Source organism: Malus sylvestris, chromosome 17, assembly GCF_916048215.2.
Source record: "Malus sylvestris chromosome 17, drMalSylv7.2, whole genome shotgun sequence".
Taxonomy (NCBI): domain Eukaryota; kingdom Viridiplantae; phylum Streptophyta; class Magnoliopsida; order Rosales; family Rosaceae; genus Malus; species Malus sylvestris.
This window is the reverse complement of record NC_062276.1, coordinates 33,043,611-33,060,848: the sequence shown is the minus strand read 5'-3', so window position 1 is coordinate 33,060,848 and position 17,238 is coordinate 33,043,611. Positions and strand designations below refer to the sequence as shown.

At 36.4% G+C, this 17,238-nt stretch overlaps 1 protein-coding gene and 1 pseudogene across 1 annotated transcript; one reads left to right on the top strand and one right to left on the bottom strand.

The window, feature by feature from the left end:
• Positions 1 to 47: 47 nt before the first annotated feature.
• LOC126611985 (pentatricopeptide repeat-containing protein GUN1, chloroplastic-like) lies at positions 48 to 3,036 on the top strand (annotated as a pseudogene).
• A 1,221-nt stretch (positions 3,037 to 4,257) lies between these two features.
• Positions 4,258 to 17,076, bottom strand: LOC126612549 (uncharacterized). The gene is made up of 27 exons (XM_050280996.1): positions 16,933 to 17,076; positions 16,777 to 16,842; positions 16,581 to 16,667; positions 16,316 to 16,372; positions 16,137 to 16,201; positions 15,866 to 16,035; positions 15,515 to 15,576; positions 15,120 to 15,203; positions 14,706 to 14,865; positions 13,945 to 14,060; positions 12,999 to 13,127; positions 12,113 to 12,184; positions 11,843 to 11,938; positions 11,685 to 11,762; positions 10,971 to 11,099; positions 10,443 to 10,619; positions 10,077 to 10,280; positions 9,864 to 9,977; positions 9,513 to 9,760; positions 9,205 to 9,250; positions 8,866 to 9,114; positions 7,975 to 8,205; positions 6,652 to 6,743; positions 5,785 to 6,013; positions 5,255 to 5,608; positions 4,905 to 4,978; positions 4,258 to 4,790 (listed from the first exon to the last, which is right to left on the bottom strand). The coding sequence occupies exons 1-27, from the start codon at positions 17,035 to 17,037 to the stop codon at positions 4,685 to 4,687; spliced, it is 3,600 nt and encodes a 1,199-aa protein (XP_050136953.1). The 5' UTR covers positions 17,038 to 17,076; the 3' UTR covers positions 4,258 to 4,684.
• Between the last annotated feature and the right edge of the window lie 162 nt (positions 17,077 to 17,238).

Sequence of the window (17,238 nt, the reverse complement as noted above, 5' to 3'; positions counted from 1 at the left end):
AAAACCCTTGAGAAGCGTTGACATAGAAATTTAAAAAAAAAAAAAAAATGTATGGGCATGTTGCATCTGGAAAATTGGAATCTATAGGCTGCACTGATGTCGAAGTGATCAACCACTTGACGAGGAGTACAAGCAGAAAGGATTTCGTTCTATGGAAGTCTCTTCACCGTCCAAGTCCTCTCTTTTCCTCTCATGCATAGTTGTTCTATATTATTTCTATAAGAGTACTGTTACACTTACCAACCACTTGTACCATCATTCTAATACTTTATTTGTTACACTTACCATCTGTTTATACGTATTCCGCGTTGATTAGCGCTTATGGGTGAAGTGTATTGTGAGGAGGTTATAAGAGTTCTCGAGTCAATGAAAGATTCAGGCTTGAAGCCGAATTTGGTTACTTACAACGCGGTGATTGATGCGTATGGGAAAGGGGAGTGGAGTTTAAGAGGGTAGTGGAGATTTTCAATGAGATGCTGACAAATGGGGTACAGCCAGATCGAATTACTTATAATTCACTCCTTTCGGTTTGTAGTTGTGGGGGACTCTGGGAGGCAGCTCAAAACCTGTGTAGTGAGATGGTGGATGGAGGGATTGATCAGGATATTTATACGTACAATACGCTTCTAGATGCGATTTGTAAAGGCGGGCAGATGGATTTGGCATATCAGATGATGTCGGAAATGCCTTCGAAGAGTATTTTGGCTAATGTGGTTACTTTTAGTACTATTATTGATGGATATGTCATATGCTAAAGCTGGTAGGTTAGAAGAGGCACTCAGTTTATTTAACGAAATGAATGGCCATCGGTCTGGACAGAGTTCTGTATAACACATTGCTTTCACTTTATGGGAAGCTTGGTAGGTTTGAGGACGCTTTGAATGTTTGCAAGGAGATGGAGAGTGTTGGGATTGCAAACGTTGTTGTGTCATATAACGCACTTCTTGGTGGGTTAAGAATGGTCAATGAGATGAAAGAAGAACGTGTATCACCAAACATATTAACGTATTCAACATTGATCGATGTGTTTTCAAAAGGTGGTTTGTATGCAGAGGCAATGAAGGTGTTTAAAGAGTTTAAGCACGCAGGGCTGAAGGCTGAAATTGTGCTTTATAGTGAACTTATCAATGCTTTGTGCAAAAATGGACTTGTGGAATCTGCTCTTTCATTGCTTGATGAGATGACAAGGGAAGACATTTGACCTAACATTGTCACTTATAATTCAATAATTGTTGCCTTTGGTCGGTCAGCAACAACAGAATGTGTAGTAGATGCTGCTCCGGAGGCATTGTGCTACAGACCGGATCTTCATCTTCAGTGGAGGGAGGGTCTTTTAGATTCATGTGGGAGATAGGGAAGACAACAGGTTTATGAAGATGTTTGGGCAACTTGCAGCTGAGAAAGCTGGTTATGCAATAAAAGATAGGAAGGTTAGGCAAGAAATCTTGTGCATTTTGGGAGTCTTACAGAAGATGCACGCGCTGGACATCAAACAGAATATTGTCACATTTTCTGCCATTTTAAATGCGTGCAGGTACATCTCTTTATCTTTCGTACATGTTGCATTGAGGACCTATTTGCTTGAAGATCTGTTAAAGTCAGTTTTGAACTGTGCATTACTAGCTATTTATATTTATTTGTAGTTATACATATTTCATAGGTGTTTCAGTTTCAGTCTCGTATTGTGTGTGGCTTACATACTGCGTCATCCTTTGGTCACGCTTCTTAAAAGTTTGCTTTCATATTTCTCTGCGGAACAGTTGAGCTACGTGGGTTGTTAGGCATATGAGGAACATGTGTGAACGTGGAACAGAATATATACGGTTATGATACTGTTAAGAATTATATGCAGCAGAAGGTTCTTAAATATATGCACAAAAATAGGCATAGTCTCAAACACAACAGTCATATGTGCCTATTTTAAGGACTGTTTACTCATAGTAAGTTGTTAGTCCAAGAAGAAACAAATCAAGCAAAGGAAACTCTACCTACTTAACTTCATTTCAACTAGTGGAAGGTGAAAGACAACCACCTTTCACTGGCATGTCATTGAGGTTATTATGCTACAAATGCTTTGTTGGTTTGGTTAGGACATCTAATGTTAAATATGATGTGAATTCTTTAATCTCTGTTTCTTTCTCCTAACCTTATGCTTATCTATGGAAACGTAGTCCAATAGCCTCCCAGAATTTATGGTTAATCTCTGTTTCAAATTTCAATGGCCTTAAATGTAGCCGTTGTAATTCATTTGAAGATGCTTCAATGCTATTCGAGCAACTCCAGTTGTTTGGTAACCAAGTTTATGGGGTTGCCCACGGACTTCTTATGCCACCTTTTCAGGCGGACGTGTTTTTCCCTTACCCTAAACAATTTGATGTCGAAATTTCTTTTTCCATGTTGAAGTGTTTCATTTTGTCTCTGTATTTAAACAGAAATAAGGGGCGCAACTGGTTGTGCATGAAGGGAAACGCCGAAACGTATGGGAGAGTGTGTGGTCTGATTCATGCTTAGATTTGCATTTAACGTCTTCTGGGGTTGCCCAGGCAATGGTCCATGTATGGTTGCTCAATATACGCTCTATAGTGTTTAAAGGCCAACAATTACCGAACCTGTTAAGGTTTGCGTTTTTTCTCATCAAACAAGTCACTGTTTGCATAATTTTTGTTCGGAATTTTATGTTTATTTATCGATCCCCTGCAGCATTCTAACAGGATAGGGGAAGCACAGAGAAAGTAGTAGCTGACAGTACCCTAAGACGAGCTATTGAGGCACTTCTTACTGGCGTTGGTGCACCCTTTCACGTTGCCAAGTGTAACTTGGGTAGGTTTATATCAACGAGCTCTGTGGCTGCCGCCTGGTTAAAAGAATCTGGCACACTGGAGGTGCTCGTTCTTCACGATGACAGGACTTACACAAAAGGTGCACGTTTGGACCAAATCTCCAATTTTCAAGCGCTAGCCTTGTAGTTCGTAACATATGGAAATTTTTTGTATCCTTGTAAACATGTTGTTAAATGTAATATATATATATATATATATATATATATATATATATATATATTTATATATTTATATTTATATATTTATATTTGTATGTATCATAAGTTCTAGCATAGCGTTTTGGACGGCGGTCTCTCTCATCGGCTATTTGGGACAAGGTTGAAGCTCCCTTTTTTCAATCCGAATTCGGAACTTTGCGGTGTAGTTTTTTGGCTTAACATTTGTTAACAACATTTTAATTAGTTCTAATGCAAGTTGGTGTTAGTTTCACTTCGTGGAAATAAAAGAATTGTTTGATTAACTGGAAAGGGAAAAGGAATTCAAGTCTTGGAAAAATAGGAAGATCATGAGATTTTTTTTTCTTTTCCTTTTTCCTTTTAAAGAAGGGTGGGAGTTGGAAGTTTCTTAGGAGTTAGGTGCAACGGTGAATGCTAAAATGTTCTTGTTAAAATTTGGGAGAGCAACTTACATGGAGATTCACCGTCACGTAACGTCTCAATTCAATAATACAATGTCATGTGAAAAAACTTACACGTAACGTTTTATGCAGATCCTAAAACAGGGAACGGTTTGATTACTTTGTAATGAATACAAGAGTAAACTAATGGATAAAAAGGTGGTGTTGTAGTTGCGGTATTAAATCAGTCACACACTGCTATGCTTTTAACTTTTTTCTTTTTAATGCTTTTTTGTAAACATACTTAAGAAGCTAGAAACATTATGGCTTCACTAAGAAGATGTTCATGATGACGAGGTATTACGTACCCACAAGCTCAAAGACTGGTAGAAACTCTAAAAATAAAACATTGTCTCAAGCAATTATAAAGAAATATTTTAGTCCATCTTAAATTTTTATTTGTGACATTGCATATTTTTATACTTATTGACAATTTATTACCATATGAAGGCGACTTTCTTTAATACGGAACCTAGAAAAGTTATAACATATTACAATGTGAAATTTATTACTATATATAATTGACCCAATTGGGACCGAATCTTTTTTTTTTTCATAACTATAAGAAGATTATTCCTATAGAGTATTACTCTAGAGAGGTTTTACCGTTGTGAAAAACAGAAGAGAAAAGTAGGGGTTTAGTATTATGGGTAACTTTCGTTTTTTTACAAGTGTTCGTGGTTAAGTTATACACGATGGAGAGTCCCATACAATTATAAACTCGATTGCGTTCTTAAAATCAAACACTTGGATCTTCAAGTCGAACGAAAACTTCGATAACGTCAACGAAACGTACTACGGTTACTGTTCTAATCGTGATTTGAAAACAATTAACATACATAATCTGTTGTTAAGATATGTAGGTTCATAACATACACACACATACCTGTTAAGAAATGTGAGACCTTTCAGGCCCCCCAACTCAATCCTACCCTTATCAATCATCCTGTATGTCACTAATTTTCGGAAAGTACAAGATTTAATCATCTGAAATTTGAAGGCCAAAAATCTAGGTCATGAAGGACCTCAACCATGGTGGAAATACAAAATTTGTATCACAAAACCGTACCTGGCTACATGACGCGAGGATAAATAAACCGAGTGCCTCTAATTTTCTAAAGCTCTTTTCCTAGGCTAAGATCATCTTCAACCTCCAAACAGCAAGGGCATATCCGATTCAATATTAGATATTACCCGAGGTGCATTTCTCTTAGGCACAAACAGATATTCAGTAAGTCTTCTTTCTCAAAACAGGCTTTCGTACTTCCTTCTTTGCAGTTGTCGTGAATCCAGGCGTTGGTATTCCCACCGTGGATTGGTATAAGTCCTTCAACCTTCAAGGTGAGGCATAATAAAATTGACAACAATTACAGCATGTTCATGAGCACAAAATGGTCCAGAACCAGTAAGCAGCAGGTGTGGTTGGAGGAAAACAATATAACAAATACCTTGGAATAGTGGCAAACAGAGCAATCACTGAGACGCCGACTATAAGAGGAAAAACTGGTGCCGGAGTCAACTCCTGTAGGTCATGGAAGTGGAAGAGGAAAAACAAAATGAATATTTCGTTAGCTTGACTATTAACTCGATTCATAGCCTCACATGCAGAAATTGAACAATTCTAAACAAGAGTAAGCACCGAAAGAGAAGATGTGCCGTTTCAGAAATTAACATGAATTAGAAGCATCTATGTGTATAATGGTCGAAGAAAATAAGAATTGGGGTATATAACTTTAAACCATTGCACATTCACAAGATTGTCACAAAGCAATTGGACAGTGAAGTTGAACAAACAAACCTGTTTCTGCTGATTCTCTTCAAATGCATATCTGAGTGGGCCAACATGTATGCGAGTATTCTGCTCTAAATCAACCTCGACAACCTCGGATTTAAACTTATGACTGCTTGACGGTAGGCTATAACGAAGCTGCAGAAGGTGCTTACCCTTGGGTAAGTCCTTCACCTGGAAAAAGTTGGAAAGCGGAAGAGGGAAGACGGACTCAGTTATAGATAGATCACTAGATTTGATTTCCACTAGTAGATGTGGATGCAGTTCCTTTATTCTCTTTCCTTCAACATGGCAACTTAAAATAGTTGTGTCTGGTTGTTCAAAAACCAGAAAATCTAATCCTTTGATATCCTCGTGCCCAACCTACAAAATTACCAAAACGCTGAATAAATAATTAATTAAATATATACACATGGGAAGCAAAATTATCCAAGACTTTGTTGCAGTCTTCAATTTTTTTTTTCAGTTTCTAATACTAGACTGATCTTTCCACTCCAAGGAAGTTCGTTCTATTTGATAAAAACTTGCTAGTTGCTAACCGTGATAGGAACATATTCTGGTGATGCGCGCTCAATTTTAGCGCTACCCAAACCATCCCTTTTCACTACTTTGATTACATAGATTGCGTCAGGAAGAAGTCCTCTCAAACGATAACTTCCGGATGAATCAGTCACTGTTTCCTCATAATAGCCTTTTGATTCTGATCTGGCCTCAACCAACACACCTTCTTTTGGTTGGCCAGACAATAGAGTAACGACACCCATAGCACTGGAAAGAGTATAAACCAACTTAGCATCTCACAGAAAGAAGCATATATTAATTTCAAATCTGTATGTTTCTACATGGTTACACGGATAAAAATTCTAGAGTACCATTATAAGTACAAATGGAACAGGTTTGGTTTTAAAGATTTCAAAACTTGGACCATGCATGCACAAAAAAAATATGCTGATGTACATAATATGGATTAAAGTCATTTTGGAAAAGAAAAAGAAAACTGATTAAAAGTTAAAATCACAGCAGCATAAACTCATTAGATGATTACCAAAAGCGAACAACAATGACTAAAAAGGGAAGGAAGCAAAATCAATTGGTCGAAGTTGTACTGCATAAGAATTGCATCAAGTTTCAAATCAATTTGATCAAATCTTGGCAAAGGAGAAATCCATGGATAAAATTGCTACAATCTAGAAATATTTTAATCCACAGATCCAACAAATTCCTAGTTCCAATATTTAAGTTCCAAATTGTAAAAAACATGTGGTTCAAAATTCTAAATATGAAAGAGAGAATGGTTTGTCGATGTTAATATGTGCAAGGGCAATAATAATTTTTTTTTTTTTACATGATCGCATTGTTACAAAATATTTATGCAAACTAAATATAAGAGAAGACTAATGGAAAACCTGTAAGCCACTCGAGTAGCCAGGAAAATAGCTTCTTTAGACTCCCCAGAACCAAGATCTATTGCCAGTGCCGGAGGAGAAAAGGCAAACTCCTACAACATGTCAAGAACAAAAAAAAAAAAGTTGCTTTTTAGGTGGAGTAATTAATTGTAGCCTTAGCTTTGGCATACAGATAAACCATTTAATCAAGGAGTTGTTAGGGGCCTGTCCGTAGTTCTTTGTATTATGATCAATCTTGGCAGACCTAGGATTTTATTTTTATGGGGACAAACTTACACTATAAGGGCTCATTTAATGTCTAGGAATGGGTTGGCTTGGATAATCCACTAGATTCAATGAATGTTGAATAGAAGTATGGATGTCAACTTGCATATTTTTGTCCAAGTGATCACAAAAGATGGAGAGTAGTCATGAAGAAAACTTGTCCCTCACAATCCTACCATTTTTGTGGGGATTAGGATGGATAAGTTTTCTTCATGATTTCTCCATTTTCTATCTTTACTTGGACACAATATGCAAGTTGGCATCCATATTTTCATTCAACAATCATTAAATTTAGTGAGTTGTCCAAGCCATGCCAATCCTAAATATCAAGCGAGTCCTAGCAGTACTAACATAATATGAGAAAAATAGAGTTAACTAGCGTGTAAATTATATAAACAAGACTCCAAATGTCAAAGGAAAAACAAGTTTACAAACCCATTGCATGTGGTACCCAAAAAACTGACTTTTGAAATAGAAATAATCAAGTGTTTTATTTCTCTTTTGAAAGCATCTTTCTTTTTTTAAAGTTATCTTTTATCTTTAAAAACAACGTAATTTTGTAAAGAGCCCAAAAAATTATGACACAAATACATAGGATGTATACAAGCCTTGCCAGCGTGTACTACAAAAACGTCATAGTCCTTAGAAATTATATGTCAGATATACATACATACACAATGTAGATGACTGTATTATATGTATTTATATATATAATATATATCCTACGGACTTTGCCTAAACTAGCTTTACAATCATTTCAATTCCAATGTTATTTTAGCAAGATACATGGTGGAACTCAGCTTTCTTACCATTTCTGAGCAAAGGTAAACAATGCAAGTGTTACTAGATTTGTGACCAACCACAAATATAAGATAAAAATAACATAAATGGTTTTTAGTAAAATGATTGATGATTGTTGAACAAGCCTTGTAACATCATAATGCATTCAAAATTATTTAACCTGTACATTCTGAAGATCCAAAACAAGGAGATTAAAGAAAGAGAGTGCAGAGTAGGAAGAAAAAGCGAATAATTAGCATGCATATCCAACAAGGATACCTTTAGCAGAGGACGGAGATAGAATGTCCCTGGAAATAAGTTGTTGAATAGGAATGCTCCACCAGCTCCAGATATTGAGTTGTTTCTGTAGCCATCATCACCACTCAAAGATAATAACACTGAAGGAATAGGCTCTTTAGCATCATCTTTAGAATGAATATTTACAGAAATTTGGCCAAGCTTCTGACAAGAAAAGGAATGAGGCCCAACTTGTTTTAAATGGTATCCAGGCTGCACAAAATGGATGGCATTAGGTTGATATCACGAATTGTAGTTTCATGTATTTCTTGTACTCAGCTCACAAGTGAAAATAATCTTAGTTCATTCCTCACTTATCATTAATATTACAGTTATAAAAGGTGTACAACCATTCGTTTATATTATCTATGTACTTTTAACTATCTTAAGCCATAACCAATTGCAGTGTACCAAGCCAGAAAGAGAGAATCTTTATGATGGAACAAAGATATCAACCTCTTCTTAGTTCTTCATTTAATTCATCCGTAATTGAGAAAAACAAAAAGATGTAAAAGTAAGCACAAATATGTCAAAAAGTTAAAAGGTTATTGAATCACAAGTTTATTAGGAAGGTTTATACTAACAATCTCAAGACACAAAGTGAAGGGCAAGGTCTCCAAGAATTGTACCATCTGAATTATATATCTCATAAATTGATGTACTAGATTTTCTTGGTCTCCTATGTAGCATGTTTTAATCCTTAAAAATTCCAAACTACCACCTAGAATCCAAAAAGTGCACAAAGTGCAAACACCAAATATCAAGTCATGAATATTCAAATACATCACCTTCAAGACAGTTAAAGAAATAAAGTACACCATGCCGGACACTTTATTGAAGAGAGTAAATTAAGGTTTTAGTAGATGTCCAAACCTTTGAAGCCTCGACACGGTATGTTATTTCATCATATAAAGGTCCCCCAACAAAAGAGCCATCCATTCCCGTAGTAGTTTCAAGTACTAGTTCACCATCCTTAAGTTGAGCAATCTGGCTATCCCCAGAGGCAAGAATCTTAATATGAACTTCAGAAAGAGGGGGAGAGACTGATCCCTTAATATATAAACCCAATCTACCAGAGAATGGAGGGATTGAAGCTTGACAGCCATCATTTGTAATTAAGACCTGAAGAAGAATTTTTTTTTTAGAATAATCTTTGATAGAAAATAATAGACTTCCATTTCTTTAGTTGGAAAATCCAAAACCAATCCATACATGATGTTGTCTAGGATAAAACAAGATCTTCCTCGTCTCATCAGTTCTGCACAACATCGCAGCTCAAGTCAGAAGCAAAAGATGGTGAGGTAATAGCAAACCAGTCAAAACAAATGCAGTACTAAACCAAGTTTTCTTTGCAAGAAAGAGGAAGTAAATCTTTAAAAGGATAGAGTAACAATTCAGTGCATAAGAAACCAACAAGAAGAGGATATACAAAGCTCAATATGTAGAAGACACATCTAAACATTTGAGATGTGCAAGAGCCATGACTGCTTGGTTATAAAGAGAAACAATTAACTATGAACCTTGGATCCCGAGGAACAAAGGTAAGTCTTTCTCCACGATTGGCCCATGCAGAATATTCATACACTACGGCACTTTGATCATTTCCGCTGGAAGACAGCCAAGCTGTGGTCTCATCTATAATACTACCCCCTGCATTCAGAATATCCACAATGAAATTCTCAGGTACCTCGCTGACACCCTCAAATGAGCTTGTTGAAACATTGATTTGTCCTTTAACAAGATGCTTTTCTCCTTTCAGATAAATAGGCTGCAAAAATATATAAAAGATGTGATGGGAAAAAGATTTTACGGCAGCAAGGTCACAAGAAATGAAAAACAAAAAACAAAAAAAAAGGAAGATAACACTGTACCAATGGGTTTGAAGTATCAATCTCAACTGATGAGCTCCCGAAGAAAATGCACGAGTTGACAAAATAAAGTTCATGCACTCCAGGGTATTCTATACATATATTCTGGGAACCTTTCTGCAATTCATAAAGAGGAGTAAAAAAATGAATTTCAGATGCCCGTGCATATGTGTCTTAAGTTTAGATCACCGGGGCTTATCATATAACAAAACAAACCTTAATTTTCAAATTAATGGAAGAACCATCTGGCTGAGTCATATAAGCATCTACATCGTGGGTGGAAATGACATTGACCCAGTAGCCTTTTTGAACAAATTCAATTCCTTTTACATCATCCACACCAACATCCACATCAATGGAACTTTTCTCCCAGCACCAATTATCTTCAACAGCTGTGGGTTCTTCTGAATGATGTTTGACCTAACGTAACAACATACATTCAAAGAAAACAAGCATATTAATGGCAATAATACCAAATGAATGCTAATTCTGACATGCACACTTTTTTTTAACGTTTCATAACAACGTTCTGCAGTGCATCATAGTCAAAATAATGTAATGGAAAAAGACGAAGAACTGTACCTCAAATCTGTATTTCCCTGGGATAACACTTTCGAAGTGAAATTCACTACTCTCATTGGTCAAACTAACCGTCCTCCTCTCTTCATTACGTTTACCAGCTAAACCAACCAGGGTAACAGAAACAGATGCACCACACTTCTCCTTGCAGGTTACAGTTCCACGTACATTGACCAATGCCTTAATTAATAACAAAAAGAGAGAAATGTCAGAACATAAAAAAAGTATTAAGAAATTGCACATCTAACATAAGCAAGCACACGTAGAAACGTTCAGAATTTATATGTGGATAAGAAGCAATTTTGGTGGTCATTTCATTTGCGCTAATAATTACTAGCCAAATGAATAACTAGACCAACCAAATAAAGCTGAATTTTGATGAAAAGGTTCTCTATTCATGGTGAAACGCAGCTTTTAGTGCCTACCTATTAAGTATGAGCAAGCATTGAAGACTCAAAGATAAAAAAAAAGAAAAGAAAGTCATTATATTTTATGGAAAAACAATTATCCATATCATTTAAGAAGTCTTACCTGAGAAAACTTGACGTTCAATAATGGATTTTTGACAGCAATATCAATATAAGACGGCAAAAACATTAGACCAGAAGCACTCTCAGGCGTAGCTGCTAAAGCAGATAAACGATATTCACCAGGTGTAACCTGGGCATAAAAGACAAAGATGTAAATTCAATAGGTAAAGGGGTTAACTTTGGATCCACAAATGCATAAGCCAATGAATGCATGGCTGAAAACCCACCCAAAATAGGCAAACCAAAAAAAATATACAGCACAAAATCAACTTACTAAATTGATAACTGCTGCTTGCACAAAAAAACCTAAGATTGGTTCTCATAAGTTGTACTTCTATACCTTATCAACTAACCTTCTTTTACAAATGACTAAATTGGTTCAACAACACTTTTCTTTATAGGGAGTTCTAAAGCGGTTCAAGCAATTCTATGCTTAGAATTGGATTCTAAAACAGGAAAATGTCAGTTCATGGATCAAACAACTTTGCAACACTTCATATAAGAAGTAAGTTCACACTTGCAATATCAGACACGTATAAAATAAATATAAAGGAGCAGAGAGTAATTGATTCTGGCTTCAATCATTGAGAACTGGACCAGTATTCCCTTTCTCTTCCATAACCTCAACCGTCTCAATATCAGACAAGACAGTACTTGTTTCTATACAGGCCCAGAAATAAAGAGCACATCCTTATTGCACATCAAGCTAACATACCTCAAAGCAGAAAATTCCACTTCCATCAGTCTGTTTCACTTGCGGTTTGACATTTTCAGGGCCATGAGTCAAAGCTACCTAAAATTTAAATATAGCAAGTATTAAGCCTGCATATAAGTATAACATAGAAAGAGGAACATAGGAAATGTGATATTTACCTTTGCCTTGTAACCAGCAGTAACCATATGAACCACACCACAGACATCATAGGAAACTGCTTTAATATCCATAATTGAAGCCATATTCGGTAATACCTGGATCAGCAAGCAAAGTAAGAACAAAATAACAAAGTGCAATTCATTATGATAAAAATCACCTAGTTAAACGCAGAATACTAACATTGTAGCTTCTAATAACACAAAAGGATGGTAAACTTGTTATAGAATCAATGTACAAGTTTAGAAAGAGATTCCCATAAAATACTCTACCAAATAATCGTTCAAACTGCTGAACTTGTAATGCTCCTTTGTGGCTTCAATTGCATAGCGATTGGAAGTAACCTGCAACATTGAACAGCTAAGTAACCTAAATTCAATAGCAATAAAAATAACAATAGTATGTCATCTAGTTTGGATAAGGAGGTGTTCAAAGTTAGAACCATCAAGGATGGACTTGTAAATCTTTTAAGGAGGTTGGATGCAACCCATCTGTTTCTATCCTGATCCTTTGTTTTGAAAGGATAAGATCAGTAGACCACCGAAGGTATGCATTCTATCCTAGACAATTGATCTTAGTAGGAGCATCACTAGCAATATGTTCAAAGAGGAAGACTTAATACGTGCCTTTCTTCCTGTTGGCGTATCATGTGTTTTACTGAAGCTGAACTATAGTTTGTTTCTGTCTGTGCAGAGGCTCAGGGAAAAATTGAATGGCCCACATCTCATATAATTGTTTAAGGAACAGCTAATGGTAAACACCAAGGCACTATTAGCCACTCCTTGAGCAATTGTACTAGGAAAAGAAGTGGAGAATGTTCATCTTTTCTCACTTGCCTAATTGCTCTTTCAATATGGCATACCATTCCTTTTTAATTTTTGAGAATGATTGTCCCTTAGGTGACACACAACCGAGCGCAATGGCGTTCTAGGATTCATATAGCCGGCCCCACTTAGTGGGAAAAGGCTTTGATGTTGTTGTTGTTGTTGTATTGTCCCTTAGGTGGAGGTAGAAAGGCCAAAATGTTGGGCATTTGATTTAAACTAAATGCCAGAAATTTGAACAAAAAAACAGCTATGCGTTTTTGGGCTTTTTCATTATTTCATTGTGTAACAAGAAAGCCAACAGGAAGGAAGAAAAGTAGATACATAATTATACCTGGTCAAGTTTGTAATACCCTTGTTTGTCAGTGATGGACCTTTCATGGCCATCAACTATAATTTTAACACCTTCAACGCCTTCATCATTTCCATCCACAACTCGGCCCCCAACAGAAAATCCAGTGACCTACGCAACAAGAATAAAAGATAAAGCTGTAAAATATATGCTAAAAATCACAACACAGCACAACATAAAAGTAACTAATGTCAGCATACACAAATAAATTAGATAACAATTTCAAAGGGATGGAGGAGCTTCCAACTGTCTATCTAATTGAAATCGGTGTGAATTACGTATTTGTATCATAACTTTATACAGCTATACATATTTGCAATATGACACTTTTACAATGATGAATGGGCAGCCAATCAATAGATTTAACCCAAACCACATGAGGCTAGATGACTTGTAAGAGTAATGTAAAGTTTAATCTTGTATACTTTGAAGGGGCCTGATTGGTCCGCAGAATGAGTTATTTGGGAATGGACTTCCATACATATTCCAAGAGGTTAGGAATGAAATGGTTCCAATCCTTTGTTTGAAAATTCTGGGAAATGGTAACAAGAAAATACATTTTATTTCCATTCCTATGTTTGGTTTGTGTAGTAATAGGAATTAAAGCTTTTCCTATTTTCAAATAATACCCTTACAAAAGAAAAAGAAACACCAAAGAATATTTAAAGACAAAGTTGTAGTATGATTAGAATTCCCTCTTCATGGGAGTTTGAAACCCATGTGGTATGATTAGAACTCCCATGATTGAACTTGGCGAAAATGGGAACGGAATTCTATACCCATTCCAAGCTCATTAATAGAAAAATACCAAATGTCTGAATTTTGACCTCATAGGCCGCCATGCATCTTACCTGGAACATTCCAAGCTCAATAATAGAAAAACACCAAATGTCTAAATTTTGACCTCATAGGCCGCTATGCATCCTACCTGGAACTTCTGAGGAACTGTCACGTGTTGATGCTCAACAGTTACTGACATGACAGGAGGTGAAACATCAAACACTGTGTTTTCACCCTTGTAGTAAGGTATGAGCTCATATGTTCCTGCAAATGATTCAATGAGACTGAGCACTAAGTTCAATTTGAATAAGTTCAATTTGAAAGCAGTAATGTGTATGATGAGCATTTTCCAAGCAAGAGCGCTTCAAATCAGATGAATCTTGAAACTTCATTAACAGAATAAGGCAGCGCAATAACTAGGATTTCTGATGAAGGTAGCAAGACAGTGATTAGCAAAGAAAATCATATAAATATTAGTCTGAACATAAATGTTCTGCTCTTTGTCTGCACCCACTACCCTTTCTTTTAACTTTTGGGGGGTAGGAGCTATCATTTTATCCACCCACAAGATTTTTCTAATGGGTTATCCAAGGAAAACTAAATTGTGGATTTCTACAAGAATTGCAAGCATCTATTCAGCTGACCTACACATTGATGTGTAAGATTGTTCACTTAGTTATAGAAGAAATGCTACATGCAGCTTCTATATAGTTTGTTGGCCACAAATTTGAAAATTATACAATCTTATATGATCTAACACGCACCGATCAGTTACACATCTCAATGGAACATTATAATATATATAGCATAAATAAGCAGAAGAGAACAAACAAAGCGGACACACATGGGGAAAAAGTGCAATGAAACTACCTAAAATAAAACAAATAAACAGAAAATATATATAATTACCACAAGGTACTGATTTAAAAATGAACATCCCATGAGCATCGGATACAGCATGGCAGAGTGCCTTCCTCATTCCAGAGGCAGTTCCAGAACCTTGGGGACAGTCTACCTCTAAGACGTCATCTGAGTATAAATAAACGTGAACTCCCAGTATTGGATTTCCCTACCCCAAACAAGAAAGAAGGAAAAAAAATCAGTCTATGGTACAAGTAAATGAGCTAGAACTCCAATTTCACCTGACCACCACATTAGGAGGAACCAACATTAATTAGAAGAAAACATCTGTAAATAGATCAAGCTAACTCTTGTACTAATGGATAGATTTCTCAATTCATTAGATAGCAGATATGTAAGATAAGGACTTGTAGACAAAGCAAATTGTATGTTGAGCAATCATCTCTAAAGTAACATTTTTACCTGAGAAACAACAAATCCACGAACATCATACCCAGGGACAAAGAAAATGTCATCCACTACGTCATTTCCGAAACTCAAATTCACCTGCAAGAAGTATATTATTTCCACATGAGTGGCATATAAATTAATAAAGGCTTATCAGTGGAAATGTAATATAATCTTATGAAACTATGTAACTTTATAAAACAAAGTAACTAGATTTTATAAAACCAAGTAACTAGTATAATCATAAAACCAAGTCACATGTTGTGATTTTATAAAACCAAGTAACTTAATATATGATCATATACTCTTATTTGCCAAGAAAGGCCTTGTGAATTCAATGGGAAAGAAATACAACACACGTCAAAAAGAAAAGTAAAACAATATGGCATAAGAAAGAATAAGAAATGAACCTTTGTTGAACCACTTATTTCAACTTTCAAGTCAGGGTGTGAAGCACGTAATTCATATTTTCCTGCACACAAGAAGGATATAGCAAAGTCATTCATTTGCTGAAACAATGGACTAAATGAGAGAGGTGAATACAAGGAAATCTTTCAGTAATAAAAAACGGTCCTAGAAACCTAATCACAATTAACAACCAATGCATGAAGAAAATTACAGTTTCACAAGGACACCAAATCATAACTGTCAAGTGTACAGGACATCGGAAAAATAATCAAATCACAATATCTGTTGACGAGTATGTCACATATCGGAAAACTTTACGAGTTGGGATATACACAAAGCCTCAAGTTTTGTACCTGGAATAATATTTTTGAACACGTAAACACCCCCTGCTGATGTTATAACAGAGGAAACAACATCACCAGTATCAGACAAAAGTTCAACTTCAATATTTGGAGGACCTCCATTTTGAACGGAGCAGCTCCATCCGCCAACGGCTCCCACTACTCTACCAGACAAGGAGAACCTACCCACATATACCACAAGGTAATTTATTCCAAAAGTCCGAAGCAAGGACAGAAATGCTTATAAGATCATGCAAACTCAAATAAGAGCAAAAGAACACACCCTGTAAACCGAAAGTTAATATCTTCACTGCCATTGCAGCCAGAGTCGTCAACAACAACAGGAACCTAGAAAAGACTACTGTTGTCAGATTTCAGGACAAGCGCAAATTTTGAGTCAACGTGTCACATATAGGAAATCAGGAATAGATAGAAATACAGAGAAAAGAAAAATTAATAAACCTTGTCTGGGTTCCATGACCATCCCTCTGGGCCATTGATTTTAATTACAAACGAACCCTGCATTTCAAAGAACAGCAATGAGAACCAATGAAGATATAATTAAAACGCGGAAGTTTCAGTCGAGTAAGCAACACCAAGTGTATGGCTCTTCGCGATCTCCTCCGATAATTGAACAGACAACACAACATCATCACTGAAGTATGAGAGCACGTGAAATGTAAAGATCCAGCGAAACCCGACACCGAAAAAGAATAAGAAATAATACCTTGTCATATACGGGAATGAAGTAGTAACCATTGGGAGCACATTGAGTGCTATCCTTCAACAACCCATCAACTGTCCGAAGCTCAACCTAAAATCCCACAATCAATTTGTTACTTGTTCGATATCCCGTATCCGGGTTTAGATCAGTGGCAAAAATGCAGTGAAATTTCAGGCAGTAATTCCAAATTTTTTTTTACCGTGATGTGAGAATAATCCAATTTAACACCGGTGGCCTTCCTGGTCTTGATCAGAGAAGAACTAGCCTGCAAGTTTACAGTGGCGATTACATACTCGATCAGGTAAAAGGGGTAAAACCCATTAACTCTAACAGTGAAAAAGATGAAGTCTTTTACCTCGACGAAGCCGCCGCAGCCGTGGATTGAATCGGCGAAAGTGGTAGAGAGGGAAGAGATTGCGAGGAAGAAGAAGAAGGCTGAGGCGTGGTCTTTGATGCCCATTTGGCCTCCCTCGTGTGTGTGTGTTCCGGGTTTGAGATATTGGCGAGGGCCGAGAAGAAGATGTGTTTCTCTGAAACAACGACGCAGATCTGGCTTCCCTAGTTTTTATGATCCATCACTTAAAACAAAAGAGAGAGAGCGCCGATGAATCAGTCCGAGTCCTGAGTGGAGTTTTCAGTCCAATGCCTTCTTTTACTTGGA